Source organism: Hibiscus syriacus, unplaced genomic scaffold, assembly GCF_006381635.1.
Source record: "Hibiscus syriacus cultivar Baekdansim isolate YM2019G1 unplaced genomic scaffold, ASM638163v2 tig00111008_pilon, whole genome shotgun sequence".
NCBI classification, from domain to species: domain Eukaryota; kingdom Viridiplantae; phylum Streptophyta; class Magnoliopsida; order Malvales; family Malvaceae; genus Hibiscus; species Hibiscus syriacus.
This window is the reverse complement of record NW_024062951.1, coordinates 2366164-2386003: the sequence shown is the minus strand read 5'-3', so window position 1 is coordinate 2386003 and position 19840 is coordinate 2366164. Positions and strand designations below refer to the sequence as shown.

The following is a 19840-nucleotide window of genomic DNA, read 5'->3' as shown; positions in this document are numbered from 1 at the left end:
GATTTTAACCAACTTTTTTTGGATTTGCGAAAATGACCAACAAATTCGCAACGCGAACTCCTATTTCGCAACCCAGTTTCCAAATTCGCAACGCGAATTTGTAAATCGCAATGCGAATTTATAAATCGCAACACAGAAGTCAAATTCGCAACACAAAAATCAATTTCGCAACACTGAATTTCAAATTCGCAACTGAATTTCAAATTCGCAACTCGATTTTTGATTTCGCAACACAAATGTTTTGGGTATATAACTACGCAGCAGCAACAACTCATAACCTAAATCCTTAAATCGCAACTCATTCCATCTCCATCTATCACTCTCTCCGGCGACATCCGTTCCTATATCCAACGATATCCTTCCCCATCTCTAATTTTTTTTACATAATTTTATTTCTATACAATTTTTCAATGATTTCTCTCCCAAATTATCAATTATTAACTTAATAAAGGTATGTTTTTTCTCTAAGTTAGTGCTGATATCTAGTTTATAGCTCGTTTGTTTAGTAAATTAATTTACAATTTGTAAAATGAAATCATTTAATGTTGATCATGTTTGGATAGATTTGTGTTTTGGAGGGTCATGGGAGAATGTTCATGGTGTTTTACAATATGTGTCTTTACCCATGAATCTTCAACTAAAACTGTCATTAAAAAAGTTAACTTATAAAACTCTAATGTTACGTGCTGCAAAGAAATTGAATTTAGAGCCTCTAAGTGGATTTAGGCTATCTTATCAGAAAAGAGGTAAAGTTTATTTGTTAACCGACAATGAAGATGTTGAACGATTCATTGCTTACATTAGTGTTTCGCAAGATGATGTTACATTGTATGTTGTTGAACCTAGAAGTAGTGAAGTTGGGTCAGTAGCGGGTAGCAATCAACTCAGTTCTTCAACCCCAGTTTATAGTGCTCACAATGTGCAACGTTGTTATCAACCTCAAAATTTAATGGTTCCACCACAATTTCATCTCCAATAAAATTTTGTTTCACCACATTTCCAATACCAAACACAATCTCAAAACCCACAACCTTTTACTAATCCAAATCCCAATCAACTTTCAGCACCAAATTTCGGTTTTCGTATTGACCAGTTAGACGATTATGAGCCAACAGAAAAAATTGTGAGTACTAGTCAGTATTCGAAATTTGATCTTGGTCAATTCCCGGACTTTAATCTTGGTCAATACTCGAATTTTGATGATGTTTCAGAAGAAGAAACAAACCTGCATGTAATGATTTTGATATTGGTCAATACCTGAATTTTGATGATGAAACAGCCGCTGCCGAGGAAGATGTTGTTGATGATAATGAGGAGGAAGTTACGACTGTGAATTAACATGTGAACATACATTCTGTAATTCATATAACCCTGAAGAAGAAGAAAAAGAAGAAGAAGTCCCGAAGAAAAGAAAAAAAAGAAAATGCCACGTGAGTATAATTGGAATATGCCAGAATTACTTCAGATACCGGAAGAAGAGTTGGTAAAGATAGCAATTGATTGTTATACAAAAGTTATTCGTATCAAGAAAGATGATTGTTTTGATACAAAGGAAGACTTGAAGATAGCTTTGTATACGAAATGTGTGGAAGATGGCTATCAACTAAAAGTTAACAAATCAAGCAAAGATCGTTTCGAAACAAAGTGTATGATTGACAAAAACTGTACGTGGCGTATGATTGTAAAGAGGATAAAAGATTATGAAATGTTTCAAGTTAGGACTTTTATTGATAAACATACATGTTCAAGAACCCAAATTTTTCCTCACCATAGACATGCAAACAAAAAGATGTTGGGTGGTTTTCTGGCTGAGTTAATGTTTATGAATGTCAGAGTATATCGAGGACATAAAATTATGACTGACATGAAAGCTCGTTTCAAGATCAATATCTCATATTCTCAAGCTTGGAGAGCCAAATGTTATGCCTTGGACTTGTTGAGGGGGTCTCCAGAAGCATCGTTTGCCCAACTGTCAGCTTATTGTCACAATTTAAAGCTGAAAAATCCTAGGTCGGTAACTCATATCAAAACAGATAGAGATGGACGCTTTGAGTTGATGTTTATCGCCATTGGTGCTGCGATTAATAAATCAATATAATTTTGTTGACTCATTTTTGTTAGTTACATGCATTTCACATTTAAATGATTATATTTCTTGTGTATATTATTTTGTAGATTCGTTCGTTTATTACTTGCATGCGCCCAGTTATTATAGTTGACGGAGCACATTTGAAAGGTCGATACCTTGGAGTAAACTTATTAGCAGTGGCCATGGATGCTAACAATGGGATACTGACGATAGCTTACGGGGTTGGCAAATCTGAAACCTCTAATTTATAGACATGGTTTATGGGGCATCTTAGGGATTACATACGTCATATTAGCAATCTGACAATCATATCCGATAGGGAAAACTCAATTGACAACGCTGTTAGAAGGTGTTTCCCAGATGCTTTTCATGGACTTTGTGTGTGTTCATTTGTATAGAAATCTAAAATCAAGGCCGGCTGATATAAAAAAGGACAAATGGACATACTGGAAAGCTGTAAAAGCTTATCGGGAAGTGGATTTTAATAAGCATATAAATTGTTTAAGACGTGTTTTGCCTTAATGTGCTCAAACACTAGAAGATGTCAGGTTTGAAAGATGGTCAAGAGTACATCAACTTGGAGCAATATATGGTTTCATGACGTCTAATAGTGCAGAATCAATCAACGCTCTAAGTCGTCATTCCCAGAAATTACCCATTACTATGTTAATAGAGTTTTTTCGAGCCTCTATTCAACAGTGGTATTACAAGAAAAGAAACCATGCATGTATTATTTCTTTAAATTCGTAACTTATCATATATTTTACTAAGTATTGTTTATTTAAATTTATAGGAACATTGGAACGTCGTGTTACACCATGGACTGAAAAAAAGATCACTAAACATGTTGTGAAGTCAATGTCATGGAGAGTTAAACCATGTTCAAACACTTTGTTTGAAGTATTGGATAATAACTTAAATGGGCTTGTCGATCTAAATGCAAAAACGTGTAGTTATATGAAATGGCAAACATTTGATTATCCGTGTGGCCATGTTATAAAAGTTGCTATTCATCTAAACCAAGATGATTCTAGCGCATACGCTATGGATTGCTACACTACAGAAGTATATCGACAGACTTATGCCGAGATTGTCTACCCTATTCCACATCATTCTGAGTGGGATATACCGAATGACTTACAAACAGTTTTGCCACCAGTCATGGACAGCAAGCTACCTGGCCGACCAAAAAATCATACCGTCTAAGGGTGAAGAGAAGAGGATATCGACATGTAGTCGGTGCAAGGAAAGTGGTCATACAAGGTTGACCTGTAGATCACCAGTTCCATCACAATCATCTTTTCCTCTACCAAAATATGATCCTTATCAAAATCCAAAGCTCATATGGTGCCAAGCAAAAGGAAATCAAAATCGCAATCAAAATTAAAATCCCAATCACAACCGGCTTCACCTTTTAGGACTTATTAACTTAGGTGATTTTTAAATGCAAACTTTGTATTATGTGTATTTTATGTGTGAATGCATACATTTTCAGTTAGACATTCATTAGTAACTTGAGTTTGAACATTGCTATAATCTGTTCAGTTGTTATCACTTATCAGATTGTTGTCTGTTATCTTTTTGAAGGTGTTTTCCTTGAATTCGCAACGCGAAAGTTAAATTCACGTTGCGACTTTTTGTTGCGATTATTGCGAAAGTCAAATTCACAACACGAAAATGAAAACCGCAATGCGAATTTGACTTTCGCGTTGCGAATTTGACTATCGCAACGAGAAAATCGCAACGTGAATTAGACTTTCGCGTTGAGAATTTGATTTTCGCATTGCAAAAGTGTACCTTCAACAGTTTTTTTGCCTTCAACATAATGCAGATTGAATTTAAACAAATCAACTTTTACAAATCAATGAATCAAGTAAAAAATAATTCTTATTTACACATCAATTAAACAAATCAACTTTTACAAATCAACAAGCAAAAAATAATTCTTATTTCCTCAACAAATAAACTTTTACAAAGAGAACAAATCAATGTAAAATTCAATTAAACAAGGAAAAAAAGTGTACCCTAGACAGTTGTTTATGCACAAATACATCAATTTCATGCAGCTCACGTCAAAATAACCTGCAGAAACCAAACATTTGCTCAAACAACACTTTCTACACATCTAAAACCAACAAACAACAAATTATTGAATTCTAGATACTTAACAAAACATTTTCAAACCAACAAAGAGTATATATGTTAACAACACTTGCTCAAACTTACCAATTATTTATGCAAACTTTCAGTACGCGGATGCAGGTAGACAACGTCTCGCATATATCGCTCGAGCCATAAAATGCCGAAACCATAAGCCTACTGCAGCTCTATCTCTATCTGTGGGAGGTAGAAGGTGTTTATTTCCTGTCATCAAACGCTCCAAGCACATGCATACAAGAGGACCACAATCCCCTCTGGCTCCCTCTGTTTGTTGTGGCGCGGTATCGTCTCTGATCATTGTAACTTTGAACTTTTTTGGCTTCTTGTTTCCAGAATTAGTCCAATAATCAATCGTGTCCAAGTATTTCGCCAAATGAGCGCTCCATCCCTTACAAATAATATCTCTCAAATCAGACAATGGTATGTAATTCAACATGTTGTCATATACCATTGTCTTCAGGGATGGGAGCTGAAGCTCGACGAGAAGCCAATGATGATGTTCCAAAACAGGGATAAACACCTGCAATCATAAATAATTGCGCAATATTCTTCTGCAAATTGAAACTTAAATGAATTGCATTTCTTCAACAAAAAGACAAAACAAAGAAAAATACTAACTTCACAGGGCAGTATTGGCAGTAACCGAATGAATTTACTAAGCAATCTAAGTGAAATTCTTATAGATTATATATTGAAATTACCAGTAAATTTATCATCAATATCAGAAAAATCTAATAATAATACAACAATTTCAAAATAAAAATAAGAGATTAAACTAACTCTCGGTGGTTGATTTTCCATTTATGACCGTGAATGGTTGTGAGGGTTGCTATGAGAGATGGAGATAGACGGATTTCGTCGGAGATGGGAACGGATTTCATCGGAGATGGGGACGGATGTCGCCGTAGAGAGTGAGAGATAGAGATGAGACTGAGTTGTGATTTAGAGTTTTAGGTTGTGATTTGCGATAATACTGTTTACATTTGTGTTTCTCAATTAATATTGTGTTTCTCAATTAATATTGTGTTTCGAATTCGAAAATAAAATTCGCGTTGCGAAAATAAACGCGCTTTGCGAATTTGACTTATGTGTTGCGAATTTGACTTTTGTGTTGCAAATTTGACTTATGTGTTGCGAATTTGACTTCTATGTTGCGAATTTGACTTTTGTGTTACGAATTTGACTTCTGTGTTGCAAATTTGACATCTGTGTTGCGAATTTGTTGGTCATTTTCGCAAATCCAAAAAAAGTTGGTTAAAATCGTATATTATAAGGTATTTTCGATCACTAAGATTATTTTCTCTATATATTCTAGTTACCTAGAAAAATATTTTTATTATTTAATTATACAATATTTTTCTCCACATCCACCCCGACCAAAAATATTATAATTGAACTATTTTCAGATTGAATCGCGACCAATAACATAAAAAGTCAAATTAAACTATGAAATTAGATTTTTTTAGTCAACTTAATTAATGGTTACAAATATCCAAGTAAAATCAAATTTAAATTGAGAATATTATACTTTTACTTTCTTTTATGTTATTAATACAAGTTTCATATCATAATAATATATATTTTTAAATTATTATAGGATAATATTTGTTCAAAATCTTCTTAAGTTAATAATCGACCAACTGACGCAACTATTTAAACCCAAAACCTCTAAAGTAGTATTTACATTGATTTTGTTTTCATAAGATGATAACATGTGTTACCATTATATTAATTAATAAAATTAATTAAAATTAATAATAAAATAGTGATTTAGAATTTAAAAAAATATATACCGAAGTTATTACTATTAAAAAAAAGAACTAAGGCAATCTCTAGTCCTCATCTCTACTCTAGCGCATCTCTATCTCTAGTCTAGAGATGAAACAGTAATTTATATCCAGCTCTATCTCTACATTACCAATAAATCTACTTTATTCACGATATTTAACTATTATAATATTAATTTTAAAAATATAAAAAAATTTGAAATAGTACAAAAAAATTAGTATAATTATTTATTTAATTTCAATATATTTTTATATATCTTATAATTTAATATACTTTAATTAAAAAAAACTAAATCTAGCACGAGCTACAGTACCGCGTTAGATGTGGCTCAGTATTATAACAATATTCTACACTGGAGATAGATGTAGCGCAGGGCTGGAGCACGCTACGGTGAAAATATCTCCACTGTAGCGCAACGTTGGATATGCCCTAAAGTAATAGATGGATGAATAATTTTATAGATATTCATGTAAACTTCTAAAGAGTATTGAGCCACATGCATTCATTTTTTTCTCATGCAAGAGAGCATGATTTGTTAAGGTAATTACTAAGGTTGTAAATGAGACCAGCTAAATCGCGAATTATTTGATATCGACTCGATCAAAGCTCGATAAATATTTAATTTGAATAGACTCGACTCAAGCTCGTAGCGAGTCGGGCTACTTCATAGTCGACTCAAAAAACTCATGAGCTACTTAAAAAAATAATATATTTAAATTTTATTTTTTAAAAATTAAATTATTAATAATATTAACATTTACATGTTGATTTTTTAAAAATGTAATATAAATATATTTAATATTCAAGTTCGAGTTCGAGTTTGAGCTTTAACTCGGTTAAGTTTAAGATTTTTTTGTTTTATTTTGAGTTTTTTTTAGCTTTTTCGAGCTTCAATTCATGTTTTTAAGTTCAAGTCGAACTTGAAAATTTTAGGCTCGCAAGTTTTCGAGCTGAATCGAGTTCCATTTCAGAGTTTTCGAGTCGAGTCTGACTCGACTAATTTACAGCCTGTACTATGAAGTTTTCGTCGAGTCGGCATTTTATAATTAAATAATGAAAAATAAATTTTTCAAGCTAACTAGTTTATATATATACATACGGGTACATATGACGGTGTCTAAAATAACAAATAATAATAATAATTCTTTAGCTGCGATTGAATTTTAAGTGAGAAAGAACTCAGTAGCTTCGCAACTCTTAATAATATTGGTTGAATGCCATTTTTTATTTTTAAACCCCCAAAGTTTGTCGTTTTATTTATTAAAAAGGCAGGAATGATATGTATTTTGAATTTATATTTAATTATGATTATAGGCACATTTATATCGTTGACTTATTAATAATTTTTGGGCAAAGTACACAAAGGTACTCTAACTATAGGATATTTCTTTATTGAGTCTACTGATTATTAAAAGTTATAAAATGATCCTTCAATTATAGGGATTTGCTTTGTTGAGTCTCTCGACTGTTAAAAGTTACAGAATGGTCATCCAACTATTCATTAAGTTTCAAACCCATCCTTTTTTTGTTAAAAAATTAACGATCGTCCAAGCTAGATGTAAACATGTTGATTGAGATATGATAAACTTTTGAGATTATGATATCATATTTTATCATATCGCAGTCAGCATGTTAACGTTCATCTTAGATTATTGTTAATTTTTTAAAGAAAAAAAATGAGTTTGGAACATAATGAATTATCATGTGACCATTTTGTAACTTTTAGTAGTTGAGAGACTCAACAAAGTAATTCCCTATATTAGGGGGCCATTTTGTAATTTTTAAAAGTTGAGGGACTCAACAAAGTAACTCCCTATAGTTAGGGGACTATTTTATAACTTTTAATAGTCAATGACTAAAAAAGTAGTATCCTATAGTCAGGGGACCATTTGTGTACTTTACCCTAATTTATTTAATTATTTTATTTGTATTAAGAGTTTTTAACGAGGTGTTAATATTTTTTTGACAAAAATAAAAATAGTTAATTTTATTTAAAAAAAATTATAATAAGGCTTTATAATTAGATCCGTAAACTAAATACGTAATTATGATATTCTCCTATAACTATTAATACAATAAATTAATCACTTAAGATCATATAATGACCATATAAAGAAAATATGAAAAAACCCATCCAAAAAAACTCAAACAATAGGTAGATACTGTAAACGCAAATCAAAGTTGAACATCATGAGATAATTATCTAGTTACACAAGTTACGTATCCAAATTCAATTTAAGGGTCGAAAATATGAAAGATCAACATGATAACAAATGAGGGTCATCTTGATCAGTCGTGGCAACATTAAATCCAACTATAAGAAAAATAAACGATAAGAATAGTTAAACGAACAAAAAAACCCTAAAACATAACAAAAGATACAAAAAAATATACCATAAAGACGGAAAAAATCATGTCATGAATATAGAGTTATTACAAGAAAAAAAGTGAAATATTATATTATATTTTTTATGAGGTGTCAATATTTGATACAATATCAATGTCATAGATTAATATATTGATAATACAAACTCATATATCATTATATTTATAGTGAAACAGAATGTAATATATATATATATATATATATATGGATAAGATTAAATTGTACAATGTGAAACTCTTTTAGTTTTATATAAATTTAATATCGTTTGATAGGTGAAAATAGATAGTTGAAATTAACATTAAGAAAAGAGAATATATTCACAGGGTGGAAAAAACAAGGAGTCAATCTAACTATTATATTCACTCATCTAACAATCTTAAATTTATATAAAACTAAAGAATTTTACACTCTGTAAGTGGATCCTAACTCATATATATGCGTATGTATATCATTTTTAGCTTAACCAACCATAATTTTGAGAGATAAAAGCTTAAAATTTCTTGAGAATAAAAAAAATAATGATCAGAAACTAAAATATGGTGAAGAAACATTGCATATAATTTGCCTGAATGGGTTAACTGCATCTCCATTAATTATGCAAGCAATTTGATTTGATGCGGCAAAAAAATATTGATGCATTATCGGATGATGCCGACACGTTAGATCAACACATATGAGCACCGTTAATGATGAATATCATTAAATTAATTTATAAAACGTTAAATTATAAAATATTAAGTATATAATTATAAATTAGTTAAAAAATCTAAATATAATTTAATTAAAATAAAATATTTATAAAACATTAGTTTTTATAATAAAATATATCATTGACCACCAAACTATTTACCTCTTTTACTTTAACTACCAAATTTTCAATTTTGTAAATCATATCACCTAATTATTTAGATCTTGTCAATCAAGCCATCTGCCGTTAAATATTAACGGAGGAGATGATGTGGCAGTTAATAAAATTTTTATAATTATACATTTAGTCCTCATTACTTACACATTCTATTAATTTGGTCATAACTTTTATTTAATTCAATAAATTTAATTCTCAATCCGATAGTGACATGTGTCACCGTGTGATTGGATTTTTTAATATTTTTTATTTTATAAAATTTTTATCCAATCAAATGGTGTAACGTGTCACCAATTCAATGAATGGAAAATACATTAAATCAATAATTGATGTTGGTGGGGTTTGAACCTGGGACACAAACCAAAAAATTGAGCGCCCTAACCACTAAGCTAGACCAATAAATTTTTCTAGTATACAAAAGATAACCTATATAATTTATAATATAGTTAATGGTAATAAATAACCTTATAAGGACTCAAACATGAAATAATTGAATAATATGAAATTATAAAAAATATATAAATAAATATTATAATTGATTAATAAATGAATATGTTTTATTTATATTTTAAATCACATTTTAATGCAAAAATTAAAATAAAAGTGAATTTAATATGTTATAATTGAAATGTATCATTTTACATATTTTAAATTAATAAATTATCTTCATTATTATAATTTATTGAACTGAAATGTATCATATCTTATATTTTAAAATATATAACATCGATCGGATCTAATCTTATTTAACAACTCTATATTAAAATAGACCAATTAAATAAAAGCAAGTTTCTCGTAAAATTTTCTTCAAATATATAATGAATAAATAATAAAATATAAAATTCTTACTCTAACCGGGATATAAGCAAGTCAATGCATAAGTTAAAATGGTTACTACGATAATGCTTCAACTATCAGGAAAATTCTAAGTCAACTATGTTCTTCGTTATATTTCAATTGTAATATATTAAAATTATTTTTATTTTTTCATTAAAATGATTTAAAATATAAATAAAATACATTCACATATTAATCGGTTATAATATTTGTGTATATATATCATATTATTGTATTATTCAATTATTCCATGTTGTATTATTCATTTATTCCATGTTGGAGTTCTTATTAGGTCATTTCCTTTTTTTTATTTTCATTAACTATATATATTATGTCGTGACAAGTTTGTCATTTGAATGGTGCAACCTAGTGGTTGGGACATTTGCTTCCTCTCCTTACGTCATGTGTTCAAACCCCACCAGCAGTAATTATCAATTCAATTAATTTTCTATTCATTCAATTGGTGACACATGACACCATTTGATTGGATGGAGATTTTATTAAATTATATTAAAATATTAAGACAAAATAACAAATCATATAGTGACACGTGTCACCATCTGATTGAGGATTAAATTTATTGAATTAATTAAAAATTATGACCAAATTAATAGAATGTGTAAGTAATGAGAATTAAATTTTTAATTATACAAATTTTATTAACTGCACATCATCTCCTCCGTTAATATTTAATGGTAGGAGGCTTGATTGACAAGATTTAAATAGTTAGGTGACTCGATTGATAAAATTGTAAAATCGGTAGTTAAAGTAAAAAGGGTAAATAGTTAGGTGGTCAATAGTATAGTTTACTTAAAAACTAATATTTTTTAAATATTATATTTTAATTAAATTACATTTAGATTTTTAACTAATTTAAAATTATACGTTTAGAAATTTATAATTTAATATTTTATTAATTAATTTAATAATATTCATCGTTTAACGTGTTCTTCCACGCTAGAATTTTCTATCACATGCATATAATATTGATTCGTGCCTGGAACTATTAATATAATATTAATAACGACTTCCAGGTTGAAACTATTATTCACTAATTAACAAACATGTTTACAACAGTATAAAAGGAATCTTGGAAGATTTGAATCCCTATTCAGCTCGTGACTCTAAAAATGTTCAGAAAAACAAAAGGATTTGCATCATCTTCAGATCTTAGATTTCTAAGTCAAGCATCAAAACTTAGATCAGAATAACGCGTCTGCTTTATTGATAAAGTGATGAAATGATAATAAGTGATTCACACTGAAAGTCAATCTCCCATGCAGATAATGCCCAAATCTGCAAGTTGTAACCCCCCAGCTATGGCAATCCCTCTATATAAGGGATCTTCTATAGGGTCTCTTCAGTATCTCATTTTCCTTTCAAAATCATTAACACGTCGAAGAAAAAGAAATGGTGGGTTTCAAATGATTACCACTCTTTTTCTGCTAGCTGCTGCAACGATGCTCGGGGGATCCCATGCTCAACTTAGTCCCACTTTCTATGCCAAAACCTGCCCAAATGTTTCCAGTATTGTTCGTAGTGTGCTGCAACAAGCTGAAGGAAATGACATTTGGATATTTCCAAAGATTGTTCGCCTTCAATTTCATGATTGTTTCGTTAATGTAACAACAATTTTTGCTCCTCATTGATACCGAAACGTACGTATACATACCTATAACCACTAACATTAATATACGTCGCATGCAGGGTTGCGATGCCTCACTATTGTTGAATGGTACGGACAGTGAAAAAACTGCCACCCCCAACCTTTCAACCGATGGATATGCAGTTATCGATGATATCAAAACAGCGTTAGAGAAAGCTTGTCCTCGTGTTGTCTCCTGTGCCGATATTTTGGCCCTTGCTGCTCAAATTTCTGTTACCATGGTATTATTTTCCATTACCAATTAATGCTTCAAATCTTTTGTATTACTTCCAAGTTAGTAGTAGAACAATAATGTTAAAGCGAATGTTTGGTCTGCAGGGTGGAGGTCCATCATGGCAAATCCCACTAGGAAGAAGGGATAGTCGGACGGCACACCGTGAAGGAATCGGAGGCATCCCATCTCAACATGACAGCCTTGCCAATATTGCAGCCAAATTCAAGAGCGTTGGACTTGATTCCACCGATCTTGTTGCTTTGTCTGGTAATTATTCCACTAATAAAGTTACATCGGATCAAAATTTGGGTCAATACGATTTTTTCAATCCGGTTACTTCTCAGGTGTTCACACATTTGGAAGGGCACAATGCGCTGCTTTCATGGACCGACTCTACAATTTCAATAACGTATCCGGCAAAGTCGACCCGACCCTCAACGCCACGTACGCGAAAGCACTTCAACAACGATGTCCTAAAGGCGGAGATGTCACGAGTTTGATCGATCTTGACGAACAAACTTCTCTTAGCTTTGACAACAAGTACTTTTTGAACCTTCAGACCCGCATGGGACTCCTTCAATCAGATCAAGAGCTGTTCTCCACTAACGGGGCTGAGACTGTGGCCATTGTCAACAGGTTCGCAAGCAGCCAAAGCCAGTTCTTTACTAGCTTTGCTAAGGCCATGATAAAGATGGGAAACATAAGCCCCTTGACTGGTACCAATGGAGAGGTCAGGCTGGATTGCAGAAAGATCAACTAGAAGATTGGACTATATTACAAGGCCAATGATCCATGATATGGTTGTCCATATGTTAAGTTTAAACTTTGGGTTTCTTCTTTAATACAGTGATACACTGTTTCCTCATTCTGATCCATGTTCTGTCGTTGGCCTAAAACAATAAATTAAGTATTTAAGTAAATAATAAATTATCAAATTTAGTTTACGAAACTAAAATATCTTGTTTTTGTCTTGTCTTGCTTTAAAAGAGTTTAAATATATTATATGGTGTTAAATTTATTTTTTCTAATTCAAAATTTTATGATATTGCTAATAAGATTTTAATTTAATTTAAATAAGTTTATTTGATTTTGAATTTATTTCACTTGGATTAACTTTCTTTTTTCAAATTAAATTAGGTTATGACTCAATTAGATTTATTAAAAAAATTTACTTAATTCAATCGAATAGTATCACCCTATTTTTAAGGTTAAACAAAATGTGATTATAATAAATTAAATTATAGCTTTTTTATTGTCAATTTTATCGTATAGATTGCACTCTTAATAGGAGTAAATTACTCACTGTACCACAATCAAATAATTCTTGTGATTCAAACCTATTACATAGATTAGAGGTGAACATCCACGATCATTCGATCAAAGTTATCGAATGCAAGTTTTGATTTGATCATTCGAGTTTTGTAGATGCCAACTCTTTCAATTCAATTTGTTTTATTCTTAAATTTCATAACGTGAATCATCATTACTCTTACTTAAGAAATCTAATAACTCATTACACTAAATCTGGATGTTTCAATGAAATTAATTGTGAACTATACTAATTATGGGCTATGACCCACACATTTAAGAGATGACAATACGAACCAAAAAAAGGATAATGATGATATATAGGAATGACCAATGTGTTTTGGCATTACTCAGTCTCCATGGCAGCAGAACCACCAACATCTAGATTCTCGACCTAAGTGGGAAGATCAGAAGCTATTGATTACCTTGTTGTGGAAGCTGACTTGCTTAATCTTAAATACAATTTTGACCGCATTAATAAATCTAATGGATGTGATGGGACATGGCATTGGCACTACTACTAGGTCAACTTGGCCAAGACCATCAAGAAAAAGATAACCGGCAATTGTTTCATGATAATTGATTATAAATTTAGAACTTACTCGACCATTTCATTTTATTGTGTAACATACAGATTTAGAAAGGAAGAATGAAAGTCAAAGGAGAATCCATTTCTGGTTTCATGGAGGAGGTGTCTGTTGATTGGAAAGGCCGGCCCTGCAAGGCTAACAAGCATGGTGGAATGACTGCTGCTGTCTTCGTCCTTGGTCTCCCTTTCTTTCAATGTGTTTTACTTTTACTAGTGGAGAACTCGTGCAATCATCTATAGGTTTAACGGTGGCAACTGATTTTCAGGTCTTCAAGCATTCGAGATGATGGCAATTGCAGCTGTTGGGAACAATCTAATAACCTATGTTTTCAACCAGATGCATTTTCCTTTATCGAAGTCTGCCAACATAGTCACCAACTTTATAGGAACCGTGTTCCTCCTCGCACTCGTCGGTGGATTCTTCTCTGATTCGTATCTCGGCAGCTTCCGGACCATGTTGGTTTTCGGATTCGTGGAGCTCTCAGTAAGTAAAATCGTTTAATACTGAAAAAACTGGTGTTATTACAGCATTTTTTTTTATCCCTAGATGGTGTTTGCAGGGCTTTATATTACTTTGCATTCAAGCACATCTCCCACAGCTGAGGCCACCCCATTGTGATATGGTCTCTAATGGAGATCACTGTGAGGAAACAAAGGGCTACAAGGCCTTAATATTGTTTCTTTCACTCTACTTGGTTGCTTTAGGAAGTGGTTGCCTCAAACCCAACATTATATCGCTTGGGGCTGACCAATTCACCAAGGAAGACTCCAAGCAATCCAAGAAGCTCTCCACTTACTTCAACATCGCATACTTCGCCTTTTGCATCGGAGAGTTAGTTGCACTCACTCTTCTGGTTTGGGTCCAAAGTCACTCCGGGATGGACGTTGGATTCGGTGTCTCCGCCGCTGCTATGGGAATCGGGATGATCAGCTTGATTTCGGGTACGAACTTTTATCAGAACAAGCTCCCGAGAGGAAGTATTTTTACTCCGATCGCTCAGGTGCAGTGCCTTGATTGTTAAGCAACTTAGCTATTTGTGAACCTCTGTTTCATAATGACTATTAAAAGCAATAAAACTAAAAGAAACTTTGAAAACTTTCTAATTACTTCTTTTCTAAGGCTTGGTGATGATATGAAATCTTCTTATTGCCTCAACTTTTTGTATATAATATTATCTTTTTGGACGGCTCATTGCATTGCAGTAGTCAATTTATCGACAATTTGCAACTATTTAAGTAGAAACACTTGATTGTAAAGGAGAAAGTGAAAGAAGTTGAGCACATAGAGTTTTCTCTTTTTCATTGATTGGGTTCCAATTGTCTACAGGTTTTTGTTGCTGCAGTAAGAAAAAGAAAGCAAATCTGTCCTTCAAATGCAGAGATGCTCCATGTAAGTCAAAGCAATGCCCCGAATACACCGGTCGGTGTCGGAAACCTTCTTCATACCAATAAGTTCAGGTGAGGTTAAAGTATTACATGCAAAACGGAGATGAAACTAGGAATTTTGTATAATGGGATCGATATCGAAATTAAAAAAATAAATAATCAAATTATGTTGAATTACAATACAAGACTAAATGTCATATTTGAACCAAGTAGTGGTACTAAAAGCACATTTTGACCTAAATTTATGGAAATGGTCCATGAAAAAGATAGTAATATTTATTTTTAAGGCTTGTAATGATTTTGATGATATTGATATTGTAGATTCCTTGACAAGGCATGTATCAAGACCCAGGATGGAAAAAGTGAGAGTCCATGGAGACTATGCACAGTGAGCCAAGTGGAGCAAGTGAAGATAATCATCTCGGTTGTTCCCATATTTGCCTGCACCATCATTTTCAACACCATCTTGGCACAGCTCCAAACATTTTCAGTCCAACAAGGGAGCACAATGAACACCGAAATCGTCAACGGCTTCAAAATCCCACCCGCCACCTTGCAGTCCATCCCTTACATCATGCTCATCTTCGTCGTCCCACTCTACGAAACACTCTTCATCCCACTCGCCAGAAAAATCACCGGCAATGACTCTGGAATCACTCCTCTTCAAAGGGTTGGTGTCGGGCTATTTGTCGCGACGTTCTCGATGGTATCGGCTGCCGTGGTCGAGAGCAAAAGAAGAGTCTCGAACTCACATGACGACAATGGAACCATGTCCATCTTTTGGATTGCCCCACAGTTCCTTATATTTGGGATCTCGGAGATGTTCACGGCAGTGGGTCTTTTGGAATTCTTCTATAAGCAGTCCCTGGAAGGGATGCAATCGTTTCTGATTGCCATGACCTACTGCTCCTACTCGTTTGGGTTCTACCTTAGCTCCATACTCGTTTCCCTTGTTAACAAGATTACAGCTTCTTCGTCTCATGGGGGGTGGCTGAGTGACAATGACCTTAACAAGGACAGGCTAGACCTTTTCTATTGGATGTTAGCTGCCCTTAGTCTCATCAACTTCTTCAATTATGTGTTTTGGTCTGCTTTTTTTTACTTATAACCCGTCTCTGTCAGATGGTGGACAATATCATGAGGACCCAAAAGCAAGGCAAAGAAGCTTAGAAGCATTCCTATTGTATTAGTGATAGTTTATAGTTGCATAATAGATTCAGTAAGATTTTCCTGCTAGTCATCGTCATTAACTCATTATGTTCTATAGTAGTGAGTGTTGACTATTATGTGTGTTGGAGTTGAATTACAAGATTGAGCAAAGACAGAGGATTGAGCACATCATTTCTCTTTTTTGGTGGAGGAGAAAAAAAGGAGGAATATGTGAGTGGTAGGGTTCTTGCATTACTTAATAGTTTTTTTTTCAATAATAGTTATGGGTGGGATTCACCAATCTCAAACATTATGTTGAGATTAAACCTCTTTAAATTAATAATGTCGGGACCACGTAAATTTATTAATTTAAAGAGATATTAATTAATCAATAAATTAATAATTTATTAATTTAAAGAGTTTTTTATGATTCAACGAATCGACATTATTCTTCATGAATAAAACATATATATTGTATTAACTAATTAAATGATTTTCTTGTACAATGTGACTAATTAAATATAATACATACTCCTAAAAAACAAAGTTCATTGTAGTACGTAGTACTAATTAAAACTTAATGAAAGTTCATGTATGGTGGGAAATCAACCACTATATAAACAACATCAAACATTCCTAATTAGTCAATTCAAATCAAAACCAACCAACTATGACTTTACATTTAAAAGGTATCCCAAAATTAACCATGACAAATCAAATATGTAAAGCACTACGTGAGTATAAGAAAGATCACCCCACATGCACTCAAAAATATTTGTAATATTGGATTGATGAAAATTTTCATTTGAAAGTTAGTCAAGGTTCAATATCGAACACACTCAAGCGATCATCTGAGTATTTTTCGACTAACTTAGATAAAGGGGATACCAAATGACATACACTGCAAAATATCCAAAGATTGAGAATGTTCTTTATGAGTGGTTTCTCTAATGCCAAAAACATGTAAACATATCCAAAGAGTTAATTTTAAAAAAGGTAAGAGAGACGATAAAACTTCTATACCCTCAACAACCTCCTGAGTCGCACAATTTTTTTTAAGGTTGGCTTGAGAAGTTCAAGCTAAGACATGATATCAAGTCATTTCATCGCTTTGGAGAGAGTAGTTTTGTTGACATAGAGGACATGGAAAACACATTGGTGGCTATAAGATAAAAATAAACCAGTATCATAGGAATGATGTTTTTAATATGGACGAAATTGGTTTATTTTTCAAGTTACAAGCTGATCATACTCTTGCAACGAAACAACTTGAATGAAGAAAACAAAGCAAAGAAATACTTACAATTGTTATTTGTTGCAATGAGGATATAGCTCTGAAAAATTTCTTTATGGGTCATTGGAAAGTACGCAAGCCACATTACTTCAAAAATGTCAACATGAACAATTTGAATTGTCAATATCTTTCCAACACAAGAGCATCGATGACTAGTATGCTTTTTGATGAATATGTTCATTTACTGCACCGAAAAATTCATGGTAGAAAAAAAATTTGGTGGTAGATAATTGTCCAACCCATCTAAAAAATATTAAAGGGCTACATAATGTTAAGTTGTATTTTTTATCACCATACATGGCATCAAGAATCCAACCATATAATGCAGGGGTAATAGCAACTTTCAAGATGCATTACCGCATGAGATTTTACCATATAGTATTAGAGGACTATGAGTTGGGAGAATCTGATCCAGAAAAGATTAATGTTTTAGATATCATCAATCTTGTAGTCTCAGCTTGGATGATAAATATTCAGCAAAAGACAATAGTCAATTGTTTTCAAAATTGTAAAGTTTCTTCGTAGGATGAAGTAGCTCTCACATGTTACCTTTCTCTAATGAGTGTCCGTTCTCTAGGAGACCGTGTCTCCTTTCGGTGATCAAAGATAAGTGAATCATTTCTCTCTTTCTCTCAATTTTCTTTGGATTTTTTTCTAAAAAATATAACTCACATCATATCTTCTTTGCATGGATGGCTTTTATAGCCCTCGATGAGATCTTCTTTCCCTTAAAACTATATATTTGATATGTCTTTCTACATTAAACTGATAATTCTTCAAAAGAGTTATCATTTTAGCACTTTATACCTAGGTTTAGCTTGAAATTAAGTATGTTTAAAAGTATTTTAGATTTAGTTTAGTCTTATTTTTTATATATTTTAACATTGTTTAAAGTTTGGTTAACTTGGACTAATTTCTAAAAAAGGTGCAGATGTTGCAGCGAAGAAGCAAATGCTACAACAACTGATGACTCACTAGGTTGGGCAGAACCTTCTTGATTAGGGACAACTGGATGGGACAACTGTATCCTCTCTAGCCAGCTGTTGCTATATGGAGAGTCTTCATTGGAGACAATTTTGACCTCCTCCACCTATAAATAGGACCTCCCTCGGCTCATTTAATCATCAATTCTTCATTCTATCATCTTTCACACAAAATCTCTCGTCTCTTTTCCATGGCTGCCTAATCTACTCATCTAGGGAGTGCTGCAACATCTAGGGATCAATCTTTGCCGAGTAGAATCGGCAGCCAACAAGATCACTTCAACTACTTAGACTTTGCCTGAGATAGGAAAGTTTAGAAAGTTGTTTTTATATACTAGTGGGTGTTGAATGTTCTAAACTTAGTCGTTTGGGTGAAACCCTTGTCTTTATGAATGCTATTTAATTTGTTACTTTGTGTCTTATGCTTTTTGAATGGTGAAAGAGATTTCATTATTTAAATATGATGTTATTTTATTTAGAGATAAATTGAATGATTTGCATGCTGATTTCGTGGTGTTGGTATTGTGAGAAGCTAATGCATGCTGAGATGTATGTTGTCAAATGTTTAGCATCATTACTATGTGATTGTTTGTCTTAATGAGAGTTAATTCATATTGATTCGTTAATAGAAATTAATTCTAAATACATTGTAGTTAAGTTAATTGCATGAATTGAGCGAGGAATCCCTTTTATCATCCCACTTTATTTGATTTCTGACTCTCTGTTATTCCTAGTGTTGTAGCATACTCTGCCTCTATTCCATTATATTCCTTATTTTAATATTTGTTTCATTTATATGCCAATTCAATCAACACTTGTTTCTTAAACTCAATTATAAATTTTTGCTCTTTGTAGGTTCGACATCTGAAATCTCAAAAAGATTTCCACTTTGTTACTTGGTGACGATTGTACACATACGTGATTGTTATGATATATTTTAGAGTATCATAAACAGATGAGATTAGTGAGATATGTATTTTATTTTTTGGATTTGATTTTCTTTTTGAAAATAAAAATCCTTTTTTTTTCAAAAGCGGATCTTTTCAGAAAGATTTGTTGTCAAAATGTTGGAGAAGAGTCTATAGAAGAGAGACGTCGTCGACACGTGGGGTCAGTTCATCTGCGT

The 19840-nt window shown here is 32.4% G+C and overlaps 2 protein-coding genes across 2 annotated transcripts; both read left to right on the top strand.

The window, feature by feature from the left end:
- Positions 1 to 11534: 11534 nt before the first annotated feature.
- LOC120149616 (peroxidase A2-like) lies at positions 11535 to 12790 on the top strand. Its single transcript, XM_039162347.1, has 4 exons — positions 11535 to 11747; positions 11833 to 12012; positions 12110 to 12272; positions 12350 to 12790. Exons 1-4 carry the CDS (start codon positions 11550 to 11552, stop codon positions 12763 to 12765), a joined length of 957 nt encoding a protein of 318 aa, XP_039018278.1. The 5' UTR covers positions 11535 to 11549; the 3' UTR covers positions 12766 to 12790.
- A 1143-nt stretch (positions 12791 to 13933) lies between these two features.
- Positions 13934 to 16738, top strand: LOC120149772 (protein NRT1/ PTR FAMILY 4.4-like). The gene is made up of 5 exons (XM_039162479.1): positions 13934 to 14080; positions 14169 to 14386; positions 14463 to 14903; positions 15230 to 15360; positions 15610 to 16738. The coding sequence occupies exons 1-5, from the start codon at positions 13963 to 13965 to the stop codon at positions 16394 to 16396; spliced, it is 1695 nt and encodes a 564-aa protein (XP_039018410.1). The 5' UTR covers positions 13934 to 13962; the 3' UTR covers positions 16397 to 16738.
- The last annotated feature ends 3102 nt before the right edge of the window (positions 16739 to 19840 follow it).

Coding starts and splice junctions, on each gene's coding strand:
- LOC120149772 (XM_039162479.1), top strand. CDS start 13,963: ATGAAAGTCAAAGGAGAATCCATTTCTGGTTTCATGGAGGAGGTGTCT. Junction 14,904..15,229: donor TTTTTACTCCGATCGCTCAG/GTGCAGTGCCTT, acceptor AATTGTCTACAG/GTTTTTGTTGCTGCAGTAAG. Junction 15,361..15,609: donor CTTCATACCAATAAGTTCAG/GTGAGGTTAAAG, acceptor TTGATATTGTAG/ATTCCTTGACAAGGCATGTA.
- LOC120149616 (XM_039162347.1), top strand. CDS start 11,550: ATGATTACCACTCTTTTTCTGCTAGCTGCTGCAACGATGCTCGGGGGA. Junction 12,013..12,109: donor CTCAAATTTCTGTTACCATG/GTATTATTTTCC, acceptor TTTGGTCTGCAG/GGTGGAGGTCCATCATGGCA. Junction 12,273..12,349: donor CGATCTTGTTGCTTTGTCTG/GTAATTATTCCA, acceptor GTTACTTCTCAG/GTGTTCACACATTTGGAAGG.